A 16,700-nucleotide genomic window follows, 5' to 3' on the forward strand; every position below is an offset into this window, starting at 1 on the left:
GGGAACTAACGACTACTTTCTTTGCCGACGACTTGATTCACGTTTGATTCACGATTTTTACAAAAAGTTGCAAACGGCAAGGTCAAATTCAAAATGGAAAAGCCCAGAGTTGAAACGAAACTAAGCGTTTTCACATTTACGAGTAAAAATAACGTAGTCATTTCTAAACAAGCAGTCAAAGATGCGTTAAACCAACAAATTGGCAAGCACCTCGGAGACTTGGAAGCTCACGAGCCTAAAGAACTGGCAGTTAAAACTGCAATTATTATAATGTTCAAAACAAAGCTGATCAAGAGTGCATTCGCTGGGCGTTGAGAGCTGCTTTAAAATTATATTCCAACAATGTCAAAAATCAGTTGGAAACCAATCCAAATTATCAAATACACGAGGATAGAACTTCAACTTTTACTAGAGACGACGGTTTAAATTTCGCAAAAATAGACTTTTCCGCACCCTTGTCGCAAATTCCGCGCATCGAGTCATTTTGGTATTTGGTTACAAGGGTAAGGACGGCATCTACATACCTTATTAAACTAAACACATTAGTGAGCCCGTCAATTTACTCTTTTTTTTACTCGAGGTGAAACGAGCCCTTACTGCAGGATTAAAAGTGTCTCTCGGTTGATGGGCGACGTCAGCAATCACAACGGCAAATCGTATTGGTGCTTGAATTGCCTGTCTCACTTTCAAACTGAACAAAGAAGATAGTTAAGGAATGGACACGGCGCCTTGTAAAGTGCAGTTACCCGTAAAAGGCTAAAATATTCTCAAGTTTGAAAACTACAATAACAAACAAGACGGCCGTTTCGCGGTCATTTACGCAGATTTCGAGTCTGTTTTGGAGCGCCTCCCACCACAACCGTCAAACACGGTCAAAGTACACCACCGCAAGCCATGCGGCTATTCTTACACGGTCGTTAGATGCAACGGCGTTTGCACAAGTCGCGAAACCTACAGAGGCCAAGACGCGGCCGTTAAATTTGTGCAATCACTGTCCAGAGAAATTGCCGGAATCAATAAAACATTTGCCAATCCAAAGCCCCTCGCTTGGTAGCACGAATTGCAAAAAATCTACGAGAAATGCAACGCCTGCAGGATCTGTTAAAACCTGTCTATCCATCCAAAGAATCTCAATGCCGATGCCAAATCCAGGACGAACCAAAGACTAAAAACGAAAAGGCGGCTTTTTCTTCCTTAAACGACCGCGGTTTCAGAGACCAAATTCGCATGACTTGCGAAAAGCCCACCAACAACCCAGCGCGAAATTTTTGAATATCGACCAAATAGAGGTTTAGGGAATGGGCGATAGATATACTAGAGAAGTACTATTAACCAGCAAAAAAAGTCCCAATTCATTGGTTACCTTGGACACGATAGTCAAAAACGCCATGGACGTCGGGTACTCGGAAAAGGGATTTGTTAGAAATGTATTGGGTTTCAAAAATTACGGAATAAAAATAGCACAGGCTAGTTTAAAAACCATCAAACCGAAACGGTCGCAAAGGAAGAATTGCCCGAAGAGGCAGACCAAGTTAGCGACATAGTCGTTAAGATTACGGAAGACAGGCAGGTACAGACCGAAGGATTAAACTTTCGAGAATTGGAAGCTCTAAACAAATCTTTACAGACATTCAAAGCCAAGTTACTTTAAAACCAGGGCAAGTTCGACGAATTGGACGAAAAGATTCAACTGGTCAAAAATGAATTGGAAGAAGCTACTACCGATGCGGAAAGAGCGGAACTTTTAGAACAATTGGGCAACTTACAAGTCGTAAGGCGAGGTGGGTTAGAAATCATCAACAGAATACCGATCAAATCGGAGTCAAATCAATCGCATAAAAGATACGTTCGAAGCAGACTTGACATTGGGCGAAAAGATTAAGGTGGTTTTTAGAGAACAAGGCATCATTATCGTAAGTATTTTAACGGCTTTTTGTTAAGCGGTAAGTGCCATCGTAGCGAGCGTTGTTGCCTCTGTCAGAGCTGCCGGTACTCCGGAACCGGGGCCAACACCGGAACCAGCGCCGACACGGCACGAAAACCAACACCGGCACCACCGTCAAAATTTGGCAAATGTGTTGAAGAAATTGGGTCTGAAAGCGCTTGCGGCTTTACCGGGGTTGATCGGTAGTATATTAAGTTGGATATTAAACGTGGCGAGTAAGACGGTTGGTTGGATCGCCGATCACCCGTGGACGTTGTTTGTGGGCGTGGGCGTTTTAATCTTGACCTATGTTCAAAAGATGTAAGTAGTTTTAACTAAATGTTTTTGCCTTTGATTTTTTGGCCTAAGTTAACACGTTGTACAGCATAAATAACAAATCCTGCAACCGCAATCGTTCCAACGGTCAACGATAAGTTTTCTTCGTTGTGAATATCCAACGGTTTCTTTTCTAGCGGTGCTCTTCCCTGTAATATTTTTGGTATAAGATCCGGCTTTGGTTAAATTTTCGGAGAAGATTTCGTCTCTGTAACTTTTTCGGTAACTTGTTTATCAAAGTCGGTGGTCTCAGGAACGTAATTTGTAAATTGTTGTTGTATCATTCAAACGTTCTAATGCGGAAGTCCATGTCGGAGGGCACCAAATACAAACCAGGTGCCACTACGAAATTTAAAGGTGTTTTTGCGTACTTCAAAGAATCTTGAAATTGGTCGATACTTGCCTCCAAATATGGCACCGATTTAATTAATAATTCCCACGTCTGTTAGTTAAGATTTGTTAGGAATAAGATCCCACCAAGCCAGTGTTACGGCGTCAGATTGTGTAATCCAAGTCACGGTGAAGTACTCGCGTGGCCCGAGGCTTTAGTCGGTTTAGCCCAACTAAAGCCCATGTAAGTGGCTCCGGCATAGTTGCCGTTTATTAGGTGTAAATCGTGGGAGTCGTTGTTTTTGCCGGGAACTGGTATATATCCCTCGTCGTAATAGTAAGCCGTGCCCAATCCGTTTGATGTAGTGTCCCTCGTTTGTTTAAACGATTTATTTTGGTCGACGTTAAACAGTAGGCAAGTGTTGGTAATTTCCGATGATCGTAATTGTTGTGCAAGGCATCAAAGATGTCGTCGCTCGGAATGGGCATCACGCAGTCGTAAAATATTTTTCGTACCGTGTAATATACGTGAAAGCTAAACAGGGCAGACACGGTAATCGGATAATAGATGGAAACCCACCTCGCATGCCGTCGTTGCTCAATACACCGCGAAATTGAACTGATTTTGCTAAAATGAAATGGGGTCGGTTGTCCAACGCAAAAAGGCTTCGTCTGTTTTAACTCTCGGTAACTTGTTGTTTTAACTCTCGGTAACTTGTAAACCGCGGTTAAATTCGGAAAATCGGCGGAGAACCAATTATCTTTATTTACCACGATTGCTAAATGACTAAAGTTGTGTCCCATCTTTTAAATAAAGCTTTTTAAAAAGGAGGCGCGGTGGGTTTTACTTCTTTCGTGATATTTTGGTAAGCAGCTTACCGATCCTCGTACTTGACGGACTTGTACAATTCGATCGCGTGTGAGACGTATTCGTCGATGATGTATAATTTAGCGTCTGCAAGCACGCGGATTTGATCGTGTTTTTTTGGTTTTGTGAGAAAATCTGAGGGAGGCGTACTTTAGCATCGCGTAAGCCCCAAATGCTTCGAGGGCAAGACCTTCCATCACAAGTCCTAAGGGGCTGGTAATTACCCCCAATATGGTGGGAATGCCTATGGCGGCTGATGTGGCTCCCAGTGCTTCGACGCCGTATTTTATTAAGTGCGGTTAATATCCGTTTGATCTTTAAGTTTGTAAGAAGTTTCTCGTGCGTCGCGTTCTCTTAAAACCTGTCCTCGAACGTCTTCGAGTTTTTGAAGGCGGTAAATTTTTGTCGCGTTTGTTTCGGTTTGATACCCGCTTAAATCAGTGTACATTTTCGACTGACTGTCTGCCGTCATCTTTTTAAAATATACGTTTTATATTTGCGCGGTCAAAATGTTTAGTTCGATAATTAATCCGTCGTTTTCATTTTGCCAAATCCCTCCAGTTTCGCTCCTGACATAAAAAGTTAATTCGTCTATATTTATGGGTTTTTTTAGCTTTCTAGTCGTTTCAAAATCGCTGCGGAAATATCTATTTGTCAAAATCACTTGCAATAAATCAAACGACTGCCCATTGCAAAAGTTGACGTTGGTATCCACCTGAGGGCAATATACGTAAGCAAGTTTATCTGATGCCAACGTGTAACCCTTTTCAAACAAAATATTTTTAACTGAAATGACCTTGTCGCCTTTTGAGTTGTCAATGACGTTTTTCAACTTGAACGTATGAGGATTTTTGGACAAGTAAAAAGTGTGCGTCTCCATTTTACTATAAATAGGTTTTCAAAAATCTTACTTTTTATAAAGTTTAAATTTATTGACGGCGTTTGTAAAATGTTTCTCTGAGATTTGAAACAGGTCTTTTACTTTTTCGGGATTTTCTTCCGTGATGTCTTGATAACAGACGGCAATTAAAGCCTCTGGACATTTTACCCTCCAAAACTCGGTTCACTTTATGTTAGACGAGACCCGCTTGTTCTGCAGTTAATTTAACGTCTAATTCTTTAAATATCTTGCCCGTTTTAGATTTGGGATTTTTGTAGACGAAACGCTGGTTATATTTACCGCCCACATTTTCTGCTTCATCTAAATAAATGCGAGTTAATATTAGTCGCGGTAGACGAGATCAGATTCATCTCTTCTTTCCATTTTATTTGTATGTGAGCAAGTGTCCTCTTCGATTTTCATGTGGGTTGATTCTTGACCAAAAAAACGAATAAATCTCGTTCGACCGATGGTACAAAATTAGGCACCTAAAAGTAACCTCGGTTATTCCCGGGAATAACTGAGGTTTAAACTAGTTCTCAAGTTGGTTAATTCTCAAGTTTAATCTACCTTTAATTTCACGGGCATTTCCAATTCAGTCTCAGATTCAGACCCCATTCACAGTCCTGGGAAGGCAGAAAAGCAGATGGCCACTTTTCGGCCGACTATGTAAAATTGCTCCTCCGGTATGGAAAAAAAAGCAAAAAAAAAGTAGAATTCACGGTTGTTGTCAAAACGTTCGATCCTAATTTCTGCCTGCTCGAAAGGAGAAAAGCAGATGGCCGCTTTTCGACCGCCAGCGAATGAAGAAACAGTAAAATCTGCTTTTCTCGAAGCAGAAAAGCAGAAAAATATAAAAATTCATAACCAAACGATGTTCGTTTTGCTGTTTGAGGTGGCAGAAAAGTAGAAAATTCGAAAATGCATGTTTTGATTTTTGAGTTGGTAACCAGTTCCAAATAGCGACATTTTTTCTCGTAAAAAAGTCGGCCAGAGCCCGTTGTAGCAAGTTGATTTTCTAATTAAGAACTTCTTAATTTCGAGAAAATTAGTTCCTAAATAATAATTTCAGTGAATTAACAAGTGAAACTTGTGTATGAAGTTTCAGGTTTTTCAGCTGTACTACGGGCAATCAGCGACTGTCGATCCCCCAGACTGCACAGTTGACGAACCCATTATGTCACATGCACGTACTTCCTCCATGATCTCTGTTATGCCCGTGTAGTTGAGTTCTCAATGTACTATACGTACATGTACGAAAAATAGGCCCTATGTGTTTAATTTTTTGGCCAATTTAAAAAAAGGAAGAAAGAAAGAAACTCCAAAAGCCATTTTGATCATGGAGGAATAAAACACATGTTTTGATTAACGTTAACATACATTAGATGCAAATGTTTATAGGACAGTTAAGTAAGAAACAGGTATTTGGAATCACGCGTACAGTGTGACCTATTACCCGGACGTACCAGGAACGGGGGGGAGCAGGGGGCCAGTGTCCCCCTCCCCTGAATATATATAGAAGGGGGCCGGCCCCCCTTAAAAAGTTCTGTAATTTGCATTCTCAGAGGGGAAGTTTTAGAGTGGATAGTATTTATAGCAAAACTGAGCCGTTAATTAAGGCACCGATTTCTTCCAAATCTCCGACACTCAGACGCAAGCTGGTATTTCTATTTAACAAGTTTTCAAGTTCATGGGCAACAAAATGCTCTATTTCGTAGAAAATTTGTGACCATGCAAATTGTGGTTTGGCCCGCGCAAGCAGCCTATACTGGACTGCATCCATGATTTGCTCGATCGAGTCCGCTGTCGAGTTCTGCGGGCGTCTGGACCCAAGACTAGGTACCGTGGGGCAAAATATCTGCCAAACGGGGAAAACTAAAAAGGCCAAGAAGCCAGTCTAATATTGCTTCATCTGAAGTTGGGCGAAATCCTCACTTCGGATATTACGGGTGAGTTATGAAAATAGTCAGTTACCCTGTATTGGAAATGAACGTGTACAATTATCCTTATCCTACTTGCGCATATAAATATATGTGTCATACCCAGACGACAACATGACGGTAGCCCTGAATCGAATCTGAATCACATGGCGAAGACGATTGCACCGTCGATGTGTGTGTCCGGCCTGGAATCGTGACGTTTTTTAATATTTTCTGCTCACTATAACACTGGTAGACTCAATCTGACAAATCAGCTATGCCGAAATCTAAAAGAGATAGAAAAAGTAAATTGTTTTCGACGTATTTAAGGAGTTTAAATAATTAACATGGTTAACGTTAATATTTTCCCGTCGAATCTGACTATCATGCCCGAATCATGAATGAATGATCATGATGATGATCAGTGCCGTGTTGACAATTAAACGTCATATCATTTGTCTTGATTTTCAACCTCTACGGCCAACACAACAACAACAACAGCTTCCTAACATTGTCATTGTGTCCATTAACCATGTTAACTCATAAATAAATTTTATATTTTTTAAATGTTTTATATTTTATTATTTTTTATTTTTGATAGATTCATTGTCTTGATGTATTGTAAGACAACAGGTGTCAGTGTGTTGTGCCATGATAGAGGAAGAGTATTTTCCTTCTCCTTCAACATCCATAGTTAACATTTTAACGATCGCTGATTACATACGTACCTGACCATGTATGATTAATCATGAGATGGTCACTGTGCTGTTAGTACTACTATATTCTAAGACCTTTATCAGGCTTTATCACATTGTTGTTTGTGTTTTGCGTGTTTTATGCACAGTATCATTAACAAACACTCGGAAGAAGGGCCTAGAATTGAAACAGAACCTTATCGAGGAGGTACGTTTGTAGCATCCAGTTTGTATTGATAATTCGATAAAGTAAATTTTGCAAAGATTGAGAATAATCCTTCCTAAAGATTATCATCTCGTATGCAAAAAGAATTAATTAACGGTCACAGTGAATAAGTCTGAAATTAGGTCAGTCAGTGTCAAATTGACAATTGTAGGAGGTTTTAACATTTTGGACTGACTCATAATTAGCTCATATTAGATTAAAACGGGTATATGCAAACTTTGTTCGCTAAGAAGATATAGTCATAGAGACATAGTTGTTATCTGATGTTAAAATTCTGTATTTAAGGTCTAGTAACACAGTATCACACTAATTGGTTATTTTATAATAGGTCCGAGCATCTGTTGACAGATATGCCAGAATATTCATCTTTTCTGTGGAGAACATGCGAAATAGCAAAATTAAAGACGTCAGAAGTATGTGGAAACACAGCAGGTAAGGCATTCCATAGTTCATATTTCCTGTGTTTTGATGCTTTTGATGCGAATGCAAGATGTTTCCTGTGAGGCATAATTTAGTTTTTCTTTACTTTTATATGTAGGTTTTTCTATGGCAAAAACAAGGTGATTGCTGTTGCTCTAGGAAAAGACAGGGCAAGCGAGTACCGGGAAGGACTTCATATAATCAGCAGGAGATTGAAAGGCAATGTAGGGTTGCTGTTTACCAATGAAACCAAGGAAACAGTTGTTAAGTAAGTGTCAAACATTCAATCTTAAACCTAACCCTCCCAGATCCTTCAAAGTCTACCAAGTTTTGGAGATTTTACAGGATAAGGAAGCAGGGCAGAAGCCCAGGATGGTTTTAGTGCCGGCAGGACTTTCTAAGCAGAGCGCCACCATCGGTTGGCACGGAGCGTACCCGAAAATTTTTGGAATCTAAAAGCCCCCAGATGGCCGGAAACAGCACTTTCTGGGTGTTTTCAGCTGTGTATACACAGCCTAGAATTAGGGATCTCATGTCTGAAATTTCTGAAATTTAATGAAAAAATTGAAAATTTGTAATTTTGGTCAACTAGGATGAGGTGATAATTTTAGACGGGCAATTGAATTAGAAAAAAAGAGTAGAAATAAATATTGATTTTATTCTGTAAATCCCTTAAATATTGAATTAATTTCTATCTCTATGATGCCCATAATTTTTCATTGCTATTCAAATCATTTTTCATTTTTTTGTGTGTTGAGAATAAGGCGAAACATGCAAAATCTTGGCGGAATATTTTCCTTATTTTCTTTGTACGAAAGTTCGTACAGAATGCATATGGGATAACGACATTCATAAATGTGTGCAGGGGTTTTCTGAACAGTCATTTTAAAGTCTACATGAACATAATGTAGATTGGTCATTTGCTTTTCTGACACATGTGGCCATGTGTCACGTGCATACCGAGCGCGGGTATCTTGCCATATGGAACTCGTTTACGGAAAAGGCAAAATCAAGCTGTTACTTTTGAATAAAAAAATTGCGGAGTTAATATTTTCACCGTGGGATAAACAACAATTAACGAATGCGGTGCGATCGTTGGTTTAAAAAACGATCGCAGTGATCGTTTTATGCAACATCGAGCAGAAAATACATGCACCGAATGTTGCTAACCGTGGTCGGCGCAGCGAAAAACAGTCACGGTCGATTGTCAGTTTTGCAAGTACATGTAAAATTGTTTTTCTGCCAGATTTTTAAGTGTTTAAACGAAGTGCGAATGGGGTCATTTGCAATTTTGTCTTTCTGAACGTTAAGCCAAATTTTCTTTTCAAGTTGTGGAACTGGGTAAAATGCGGAACTGGATAAACAACGCTGTACATCATGGAGAGAGGGTTTTCCGATCTTCGCGCACTGAGAGCGTTGCATATGCAAGCCTACGTGTGGCCTTCCAACCAATGGAAAGATTCGTTACGCACTATGTACACGTGCATTGCACGTAACAAAGCCTCCTATTGGTTCATGTTAATATTTGGTCCAGATATATTGCATATGCACGTAGGTGGGTGCGCAGACGATATGCATGGCAGTGCAAAGTGAAATTTACGAAGAAATTTTACGGTTTCTTCACGATCTTCATATCTCCACTATCGATCCCTCGACCAAGATGCTATTTTATTTGGGTTCTTATCGGGAATACGTGCCGGTCGGAAAAGTTGATTTGGCAGATTGTGGCGGTTGGCAATTCTGCATGCCGGTCGGGCCCGACCGGCGCCGACCGGCAGCAGCAGATCCCTGAGGAAGATAGAGCTACATGTTTGTATGTTATTTTTCGTTAGCAGGCATGCAACTTTTTCTTGGATCAGTTGACTTCCTCGTTTTTTACTTCATATTCATGCCACTTAAAAACTGAAAAACACTGTATAAAGTCTTGTCAAGATTTGAATTTTCTTGTTTTTTGTTAAGTCCAAGTTTCTGCCTGCATTAGGTGTGATGCCTTTTGCAAAATTACGAATACAAAGAATATCTCATTGGTTTCCTGCATATTGGATGATTTTGGAATTGTCTGGAAGATTTAAAGGAAACGTGCTTTAACAGTCAAGGTTAAGACAAAAATTTTGAATTTGTACAGTTTTCATGATCAAATGCTTCTCTTGAAGGTGGTTTGACAAATATGTGGAACCAGATTTTGCCCGATCTGGAAATGTTGCCCAGTCAACGGTGGTTCTAGAGGAGGGACCACTGGCCCAATTCACACATTCTATGGAGCCTCATCTCAGGCAGCTGGGTCTACCAACATTACTCAAGAAAGGTCAGTATCCTACCAGTTTCCCCCTATTTTTGTTGGGGACAACTGATAGATGATGAACAGCCCAACAAAGAATCTTTTCTGCACTTCTCAGTTCATTTCTCTTTAGATGTTTTGACTTGTTTGACTTTTTCTCTATATTCCTAATGAGCAAATCATGGTGGGAAATGCTAGAAAACTTTATTCTGAAACCTCTCTTCAGTATATCGGTATGGTTCATTGATTGACAACTGATCCCATTTTTTGTTGGTTTAGGTGTTGTTACACTGGTTGCTGAGCATACAGTGTGTAAAGAAGGTGAACCACTTACACCAGAGCAGGCAAGGATACTGGTAGGTTTCAGCTCTTCACACACACCCCAAAAATCCAGATAATTACTTTAGCTTGATATTCCAGATTTCAGCACTGAATCCAGTACCAGAGGTTAATATCTCAACTGACAATTTGACGAAAATATAAACTCTCCAAGACAGCTTGAGCTTTAAAACACAGACATTGGCAAACTTTTTTGTCTGTTTCCCTACAGAGTCTTTGCCCAAAACCACTCCTGCTACATATCGTTTGATAAAGATTTGCGAAGTTGGCAGAGAGTTGAGAGGAGAAATTGTTACTGCCTTACTTCATAATAATTTAGGCCTTACGTGTAGGTCAGACCGACTCTACATGTATATAAATTCTAAATTATGTCTTGAATTTTTTGATAAAGGGAGATTCAAGGTGTAAAGTTTCTGAATGTTTTGTAGAAACTTCTTGGCAACACGATGGTGAACTTCAAGATTGATCTCCTGGCTTTTTGGTCAAATGACGGGACATTTGAGGATTTGAAGACCTCAGAAGTGACAGATTCGACATGTTACAGGACAGCACAGGAGAAGGACGAGGGAAGCGACGGCGAGCAAGAAAAGGAGGATGCAGGGGAAAGTGAAGATGAGGAGGAAGATGATGATGAATAAAACAACAGACATTTCAACCTTGTACGTGGACAAGAAAGAGTTGGGGCTCATTGAAACAGTTGATATTACAGCTGTTAAGAATACACGTATCAAAGCCAGTGTCATTTCCCACTGTGGCTGATCGTAGTGCATGTATATCAACTTTGAAGGGAACCAAAGCTACAGGGCATAACTAATGTTGCAATTTAATTAAACACCAACAGTTAAATGATGGCATTATTTGAAAAGAGTACCTATAGTGAATTTTTTTCAAAGATCCTATCCTTAGACATCTTGGAGTAGATGGAAATTTTCATGCCAGGGTTAGTTCTTAAAGTTTGGGTGATCATTTCATCAGTCAGCATGGCTCCCACCTCAAATTTGTAGTCAACAACCCTAAGCTGTTAGAGTGATTGAAACTGGGGGATGCGAGACTGCTGATTTCGGCATCTCTCTTCCACAGTAACTGCCACATCTAACTTCTGGGTACTAATTCGAATGTCATGCTATGTATATATCTACTTTGAAATTGAGTTACTGTTCAAGAGAAAATGTGTACTCCTCAGGACAGGATCCAACATGTCAATTTGTTGAGCCTTTGAATTGGAATCAAAACCAACAAGTCATTTTGACATTGGAAGCTACTACATTGTAACCTTGGTTTTAAAAGAAACACTTTGCTTGTTTATTTCTTTTCTCTCAATGGACACTGACATACAACTGTTCTCAATGATGCCACTACAGCTGCCTGATGTCACGTCAACTACAATAAAGAAAAACAAAGAATGAATAAACACTAACATGTAATGAACATCCAACCAAGTAATCACAATAATAATTGAATCCGGAAAGAAAACAATCTCACCACAAGAGGGCACTGTTACTTACAAAATGACTGATTGGATTGACAAAATGGACTCGCAAATGTGCCATAGCTTCTTGGGGGTGCACCCTGGTAATTAGGCCAGAAATATGTCCGCCGAGCTCATTAATAAAAGTTATACTCTCAAAATATTCTATATTAGAGGGTCCTGAGAGCCATGGAACTGAGGAATTCAAGAAATATGAGACTGGACCTCTGGGCCGGACTCGGGGGCTTCCAATTCTGAGCAATTTGGATGCAATCGGGTATGAAAGTGGCACTATTTGAGCCATTTTGCTGAGGGAGGGTTTTTCAAAATGGCTACTTTTCTGGACAGGGACATTTTCTGCATTTTAGGGGTGGTCTGCTTCTGGTGAAAATTTCTCAAAAATTCATTGGTCAACCCCCCGAAAATTGAAAGGAAAATGAAAGAGGACATGTGGAACATCATTTTTCTGTGCAGCCTGAACACCTGTGAGAGTTGTATTTTTAAAATGTTTGTGAAGTATGGGGATTTATCACTGCTGTCTATGGGAATTTATTTGTAGTGGTGCACCCTTAGGATCCTGATTGCGTGCTTTGTCAAGCGCCCTCTGTCGAACTTACGTGCACACTTAATAATCTCACAACATCCCGGCTCCGTACTTGTGGGACCAAAGGTCAGGAGCAATTACTACAACAACTACAATTATTAAGCTTAGCATACTAAAGTAATCATAAGACACTGGTTCAAGGTTACTGCGAATAACAGTCTGATCTGAAGCACTTGGATCCGAGGGTGGCTAGTCTGCTTCCAGCTAGAGGCACAACTTGGTGATGGGCCTCCTCAGTTCTGACGAACATGTGTGTACTGTTGCGCTTCTCAACAAACCGTCCTCACTCGGAGTAGCCTCAATGACTCGTCCCATGGGCCATCTGTTCTGTACGAGGTTGCTAATCACGACAACGACCACATCTCCAACCTTGATGTTCCGAGTCTCCTTGTACCACTTCTGCTGCTCCTGTAATCTAACCAGGTACTCGCGGCTCCATCTGCGCCAGAAGACGTCGGTCAGATACTTCACCTGCCTCCACTTCCTCTTCAAGTACACGTCTTCCTTGACGAAGATGCCAGGTGGTGGTCATTGGTAGGAATCCGGGCGCAGCAGATGGTTGGGGGCAAGTGCTTCTTCACCAATATGGTCGTTTGAAGTCCTGGTGATGGGTCTACTGTTCAGAATGCCCTCTGCAGAATAGTGTCTGGAGGCCTTCATTATCGATCTTGATTGGCTGTTACTTCATAACGCCGTACAGCACCTTCCGTGTTGAGTGGATGAGCCTTTCCCAGGCTCCACCGTGGTGAGAGGCCAACGGGCAGTTGAACTCCCACTGTATACCTTTCTGCTTTAGGCTGGAGTCAATCTTGGCTTGGTTCCATTTCTCTATCTCCTGCCTCATCTCTCGCTCTGCACCGACCAAGTTACTTCCACTGTCGGATCTCAGGAATGTATCTGCATTTTTCTCCGCAGACTCGGAGACAAACACTGAACCATACTACATGAACTATTCCTTACTTTGACGTCAAAGAAACAGTCTGTTTTGACCGATTAGGAACCATCTCATTCCCCCCATCGGGAACAGTCGCCAACCATGAGAATTATTTTGTTATTCTGTTATTTTAATGGAGGTCCGTTTTCCCGGGATAGGTCAGCCGAAACTGCCGGACTCAATGCACATGGGCTGGCACGCGCGTAGCCTTGAACTTCAAATGACCAAAACAGCAAAACCAAATTCCAGATTGAGTTGCATGTCGAGTCTTAAAAAAAATCGATGGTCCAAAATATCCCAGATCTTTTAAGGTTACAATTAACACTCACTCCAACTTCTGACAATGTTGTTTCTAAACTAAATCGTATTTAGGGAATACAACGTATTCAGGCTTAATTGCAACAACAACAAATGGATCTCAAGCAACCGCTTTATTGTTCCGTTGCAAAACCCAGTCTTCTTCGGACTTTTCCTAGGTCAAGTCAATATCTGCACCTCAAATGGAGCGCATCGAGCACGTTCCAGGAAAATTCTACTGTGGCCTTGGCAACAGTGTGGTAATCACAGGATATGTGTCATCTTTCAATACACTCAAGCAACGTAGGCAAACCCTGGACCTGAGTTTTCTCAACAAATGTGTCACCTTGGTTGGTACTTGCAATTTGATTTCTTGTTTGTCCTTGAAGATTTATGTGAGTCGTTTTAATCTTAGATACCTGATGCGGTCCATGCTGCAATACACTGAAGGGTCAGTGCCACACAAACTGGGTTTGTTCACCGGTTGACTATGTCATTCCGTTTTGAGCACCAACTACAGCATCGATATTTTTTACTAGGTTGCACGGGGATCTCCATGTACCTTTTCCTAGATATCTATTTCTCGACCAATTTCGGCGAAATAGTGCGCGATCTAATTTTTAAAATAAAATTTCAATTTAGCGTAGATTTTGAAAACGACCAGAAACCTGGTTTCATTTCGTTTTGCATCCTTCAAATAAATGAATGTGCGTTAGGCCTACATTTCATTTAAGAGGTTACAAATAAGTAATTGGTACTTCGATTTGACGTATTTGTTGCCAATTGTAACTAATGTGCAGTCTTATTCACCGAAAATCTGTCTTTCACCGTAAATCATCGGTATTGAGTATTCATATTCATTTTCTGTAATTCAAACTGGCAAAATATGCGTTCGATCTGATTAGAATATACAGGGTTAAATCAAGACACCACTTTGATAATGACAGTAATGTAACTCATGAAGAATTATAGTGTGTTTGTTATCAAACTGTATATAAATCAAGGTCTTTATAACAGTGTACACAAATGAAATGTTACCAAAATAATCTGAACAAAATGAAAAGATTTTGTTAGGATGTTAGGGAAATGTAACTTGTCGTGGTTCTCGCAAAGGGAGTTTAATACTTTTTGGATTCTTTTTTTATTTAGTAAAGTCCTCTCTCATTTTATCATTTTAATCCACATCAGTGATCTGTCTGGCAAGGCATCGAGGGAGATACGTCTGAGCATGGTTGTATCAGGCTGTGCACTTTGCAGGTGTCATCTCGCCAATGTTGAGTGCAGCCACTTCCTGGAGACCGGGAGAGAGTCCATACTTGCAAGTTTACACCAGTTTGGACTCTGGCGGCTTTGTCTCCAAATCTGGCCTGCTATTCAGTAAATCCCGGTGTGTGCTTCACTTCCGCCTTGAAGGCTGAGTCTCTGTGCCATTTCTGTCAGATTCAAAAATGGTGAATATGGGGTAATTGCAGCTTGATGGTAAAGTTGTCGCCGTGAAGGGGTAGTTCGACTCGGATTTGAGGCCGAGCGTTGTTATATATCAGATTTACCGGTATTCGTTCACCAGCTGGGAATAGCATATCGCATTCTTGTACAGTACTATTGTCGCTAGGAACTCAAACGTTTCTCTCGTCACAGTATCCGATGATATTCCGTGAGCCACAAGTCCAACTTCACCAGAAATGGCAAACGTGATATTGACTTTCTTGCCTCTCTGGTCATGAACGACTCGCCTTGCTGGCTCTCCACGAGGACCGTGACCACGGCCGTGAGACCGACGGGTCCATAATACCCAGTCTTGTCGTTGAATACAGCGCGCTATATCTAACTCTTTCATGTAATACCCGCGGCGAATTTCTCTGTTCGGGAACATCTTTCGTTAGCTTACGAGTTAGATACATACCATCTAGAGTTCTGGCGATGGTGCTGGTAGTCACGAAGGGCTTATCGGGAAGATTCGGTTCGCAGGTGATCATTGAGTTGTAAAGTTAGGAGGGGGTTATCATCTATATAACGCAGAAGGACATCTTCATGTCTTCGTCAACCTTCTGGTTTTGGGGTCCTCCTAGTGGCAGCTTGTTATGACGACCATCTCTAAGATATACAGCAACAATTGATCTGGCTGTTGAGTGTTTGATGCCCAACGTATTTGCTACCTGGAGATAGTCAGCGTTGACATCCTCACAGGCATCAATGAGGCGATTCCGTTCAAGGTCTGAGATTTTTTTCTGTGTCTCCTTCGTTCAGCCATTGCAAGAAAGCATGTGTTAACTCTTACTTCGCGTTATGCGTTTGTGGCAGAGGAAGGAAGGTTCCCTCATCAGAGTCGGTGTTTATATGGGATTCTTACAATAGTCGCTATGTTACCAAAGGCAACTTGAATGGTTTATTTTAGTCATGAATATTCAAACATTAACCACTAAACTATTTGTATAAACACCTCTAAGAATGTAACTTCTGTTAGCACACAAACGAATTCCAATTCGTTACCAGGCATATGTTAAATAACGCTTCTCGCAAAATCGCCTATAGATATTTTACGACATAGATTGAGTTCGAATTAAGATGAATGCAAGATTGCGGAAGTACATTCAATTTCGCGCAAAAATAAATGTCAACATACTAAACCAATGCAATATCAGGAAATTGAACGGTGACTCTATTCGATTGAAGGCACCCTCCTTGAAATAGAATTTATATTTGTTAAATGGAAACGGCGGGTTGAATTGTCGTTCTATTTCGCTCGAAGACGAAGGCTGCTATCACAAATCCACGTACACATTTTCCAAAATTGGCCGGGGAAACCTATAAATGTCATTTTACTTATAAATGTTTATGGTGTGTTTGTTATCAAACTGAAAAAATAAGGTTTCTATGATTGAAACGCAGCACAAGAAGGAAGGTTCCCTCAGCGCCGTTGTTTTTAGTACGATTCCCACAATAGTCGGTAGTTTCCAATGACAACATGAATGATTTATTGCAATCATGAAATTCAGACATTTAACCAATCAACTAAACACTTCTATTATGCAACTTCTGTTAGTATACAAACAAATTCCAATTCTTGATCAGGCATACCTTAAATAACACACAGACGAAAATGCCTGCATATTTTGCGAAATAGCCTGTGTTCAAATTAAGGTGAATGCAAGATTGCACAGGTGCATTCAGTTTCGCGCAAA

At 40.6% G+C, this 16,700-nt stretch overlaps 1 protein-coding gene and 1 pseudogene across 1 annotated transcript; one reads left to right on the forward strand and one right to left on the reverse strand.

The window, feature by feature from the left end:
* The first annotated feature begins 6,392 nt into the window (after nucleotides 1-6,392).
* On the forward strand, nucleotides 6,393-11,650 carry mrto4 (MRT4 homolog, ribosome maturation factor). The gene is made up of 7 exons (XM_022254603.2): nucleotides 6,393-6,562; nucleotides 7,102-7,160; nucleotides 7,507-7,610; nucleotides 7,717-7,866; nucleotides 9,752-9,903; nucleotides 10,156-10,232; nucleotides 10,644-11,650. Exons 1-7 carry the CDS (start codon nucleotides 6,535-6,537, stop codon nucleotides 10,851-10,853), a joined length of 780 nt encoding a protein of 259 aa, XP_022110295.2. The 5' UTR covers nucleotides 6,393-6,534; the 3' UTR covers nucleotides 10,854-11,650.
* A 2,573-nt stretch (nucleotides 11,651-14,223) lies between these two features.
* On the reverse strand, nucleotides 14,224-15,761 carry LOC147799770 (uncharacterized; annotated as a pseudogene).
* Between the last annotated feature and the right edge of the window lie 939 nt (nucleotides 15,762-16,700).

The sequence above is a fragment of the Acanthaster planci genome, linkage group LG02, assembly GCF_054643075.1.
Source record: "Acanthaster planci isolate LZ-2023a linkage group LG02, COTS_SCS, whole genome shotgun sequence".
Taxonomy (NCBI): Eukaryota; Metazoa; Echinodermata; class Asteroidea; order Valvatida; family Acanthasteridae; genus Acanthaster; species Acanthaster planci.

Bases quoted from the DNA above. Each gene is read 5' to 3' on its own strand.
- mrto4 (XM_022254603.2), top strand. From the start codon at position 6,535: ATGCCGAAATCTAAAAGAGATAGAAAAA. The intron at 6,563-7,101 runs GTAAATTGTTTT...TTTTATGCACAG, and splicing joins ATCTAAAAGAGATAGAAAAA to TATCATTAACAAACACTCGG. The intron at 7,611-7,716 runs GTAAGGCATTCC...TTTTATATGTAG, and splicing joins AGTATGTGGAAACACAGCAG to GTTTTTCTATGGCAAAAACA.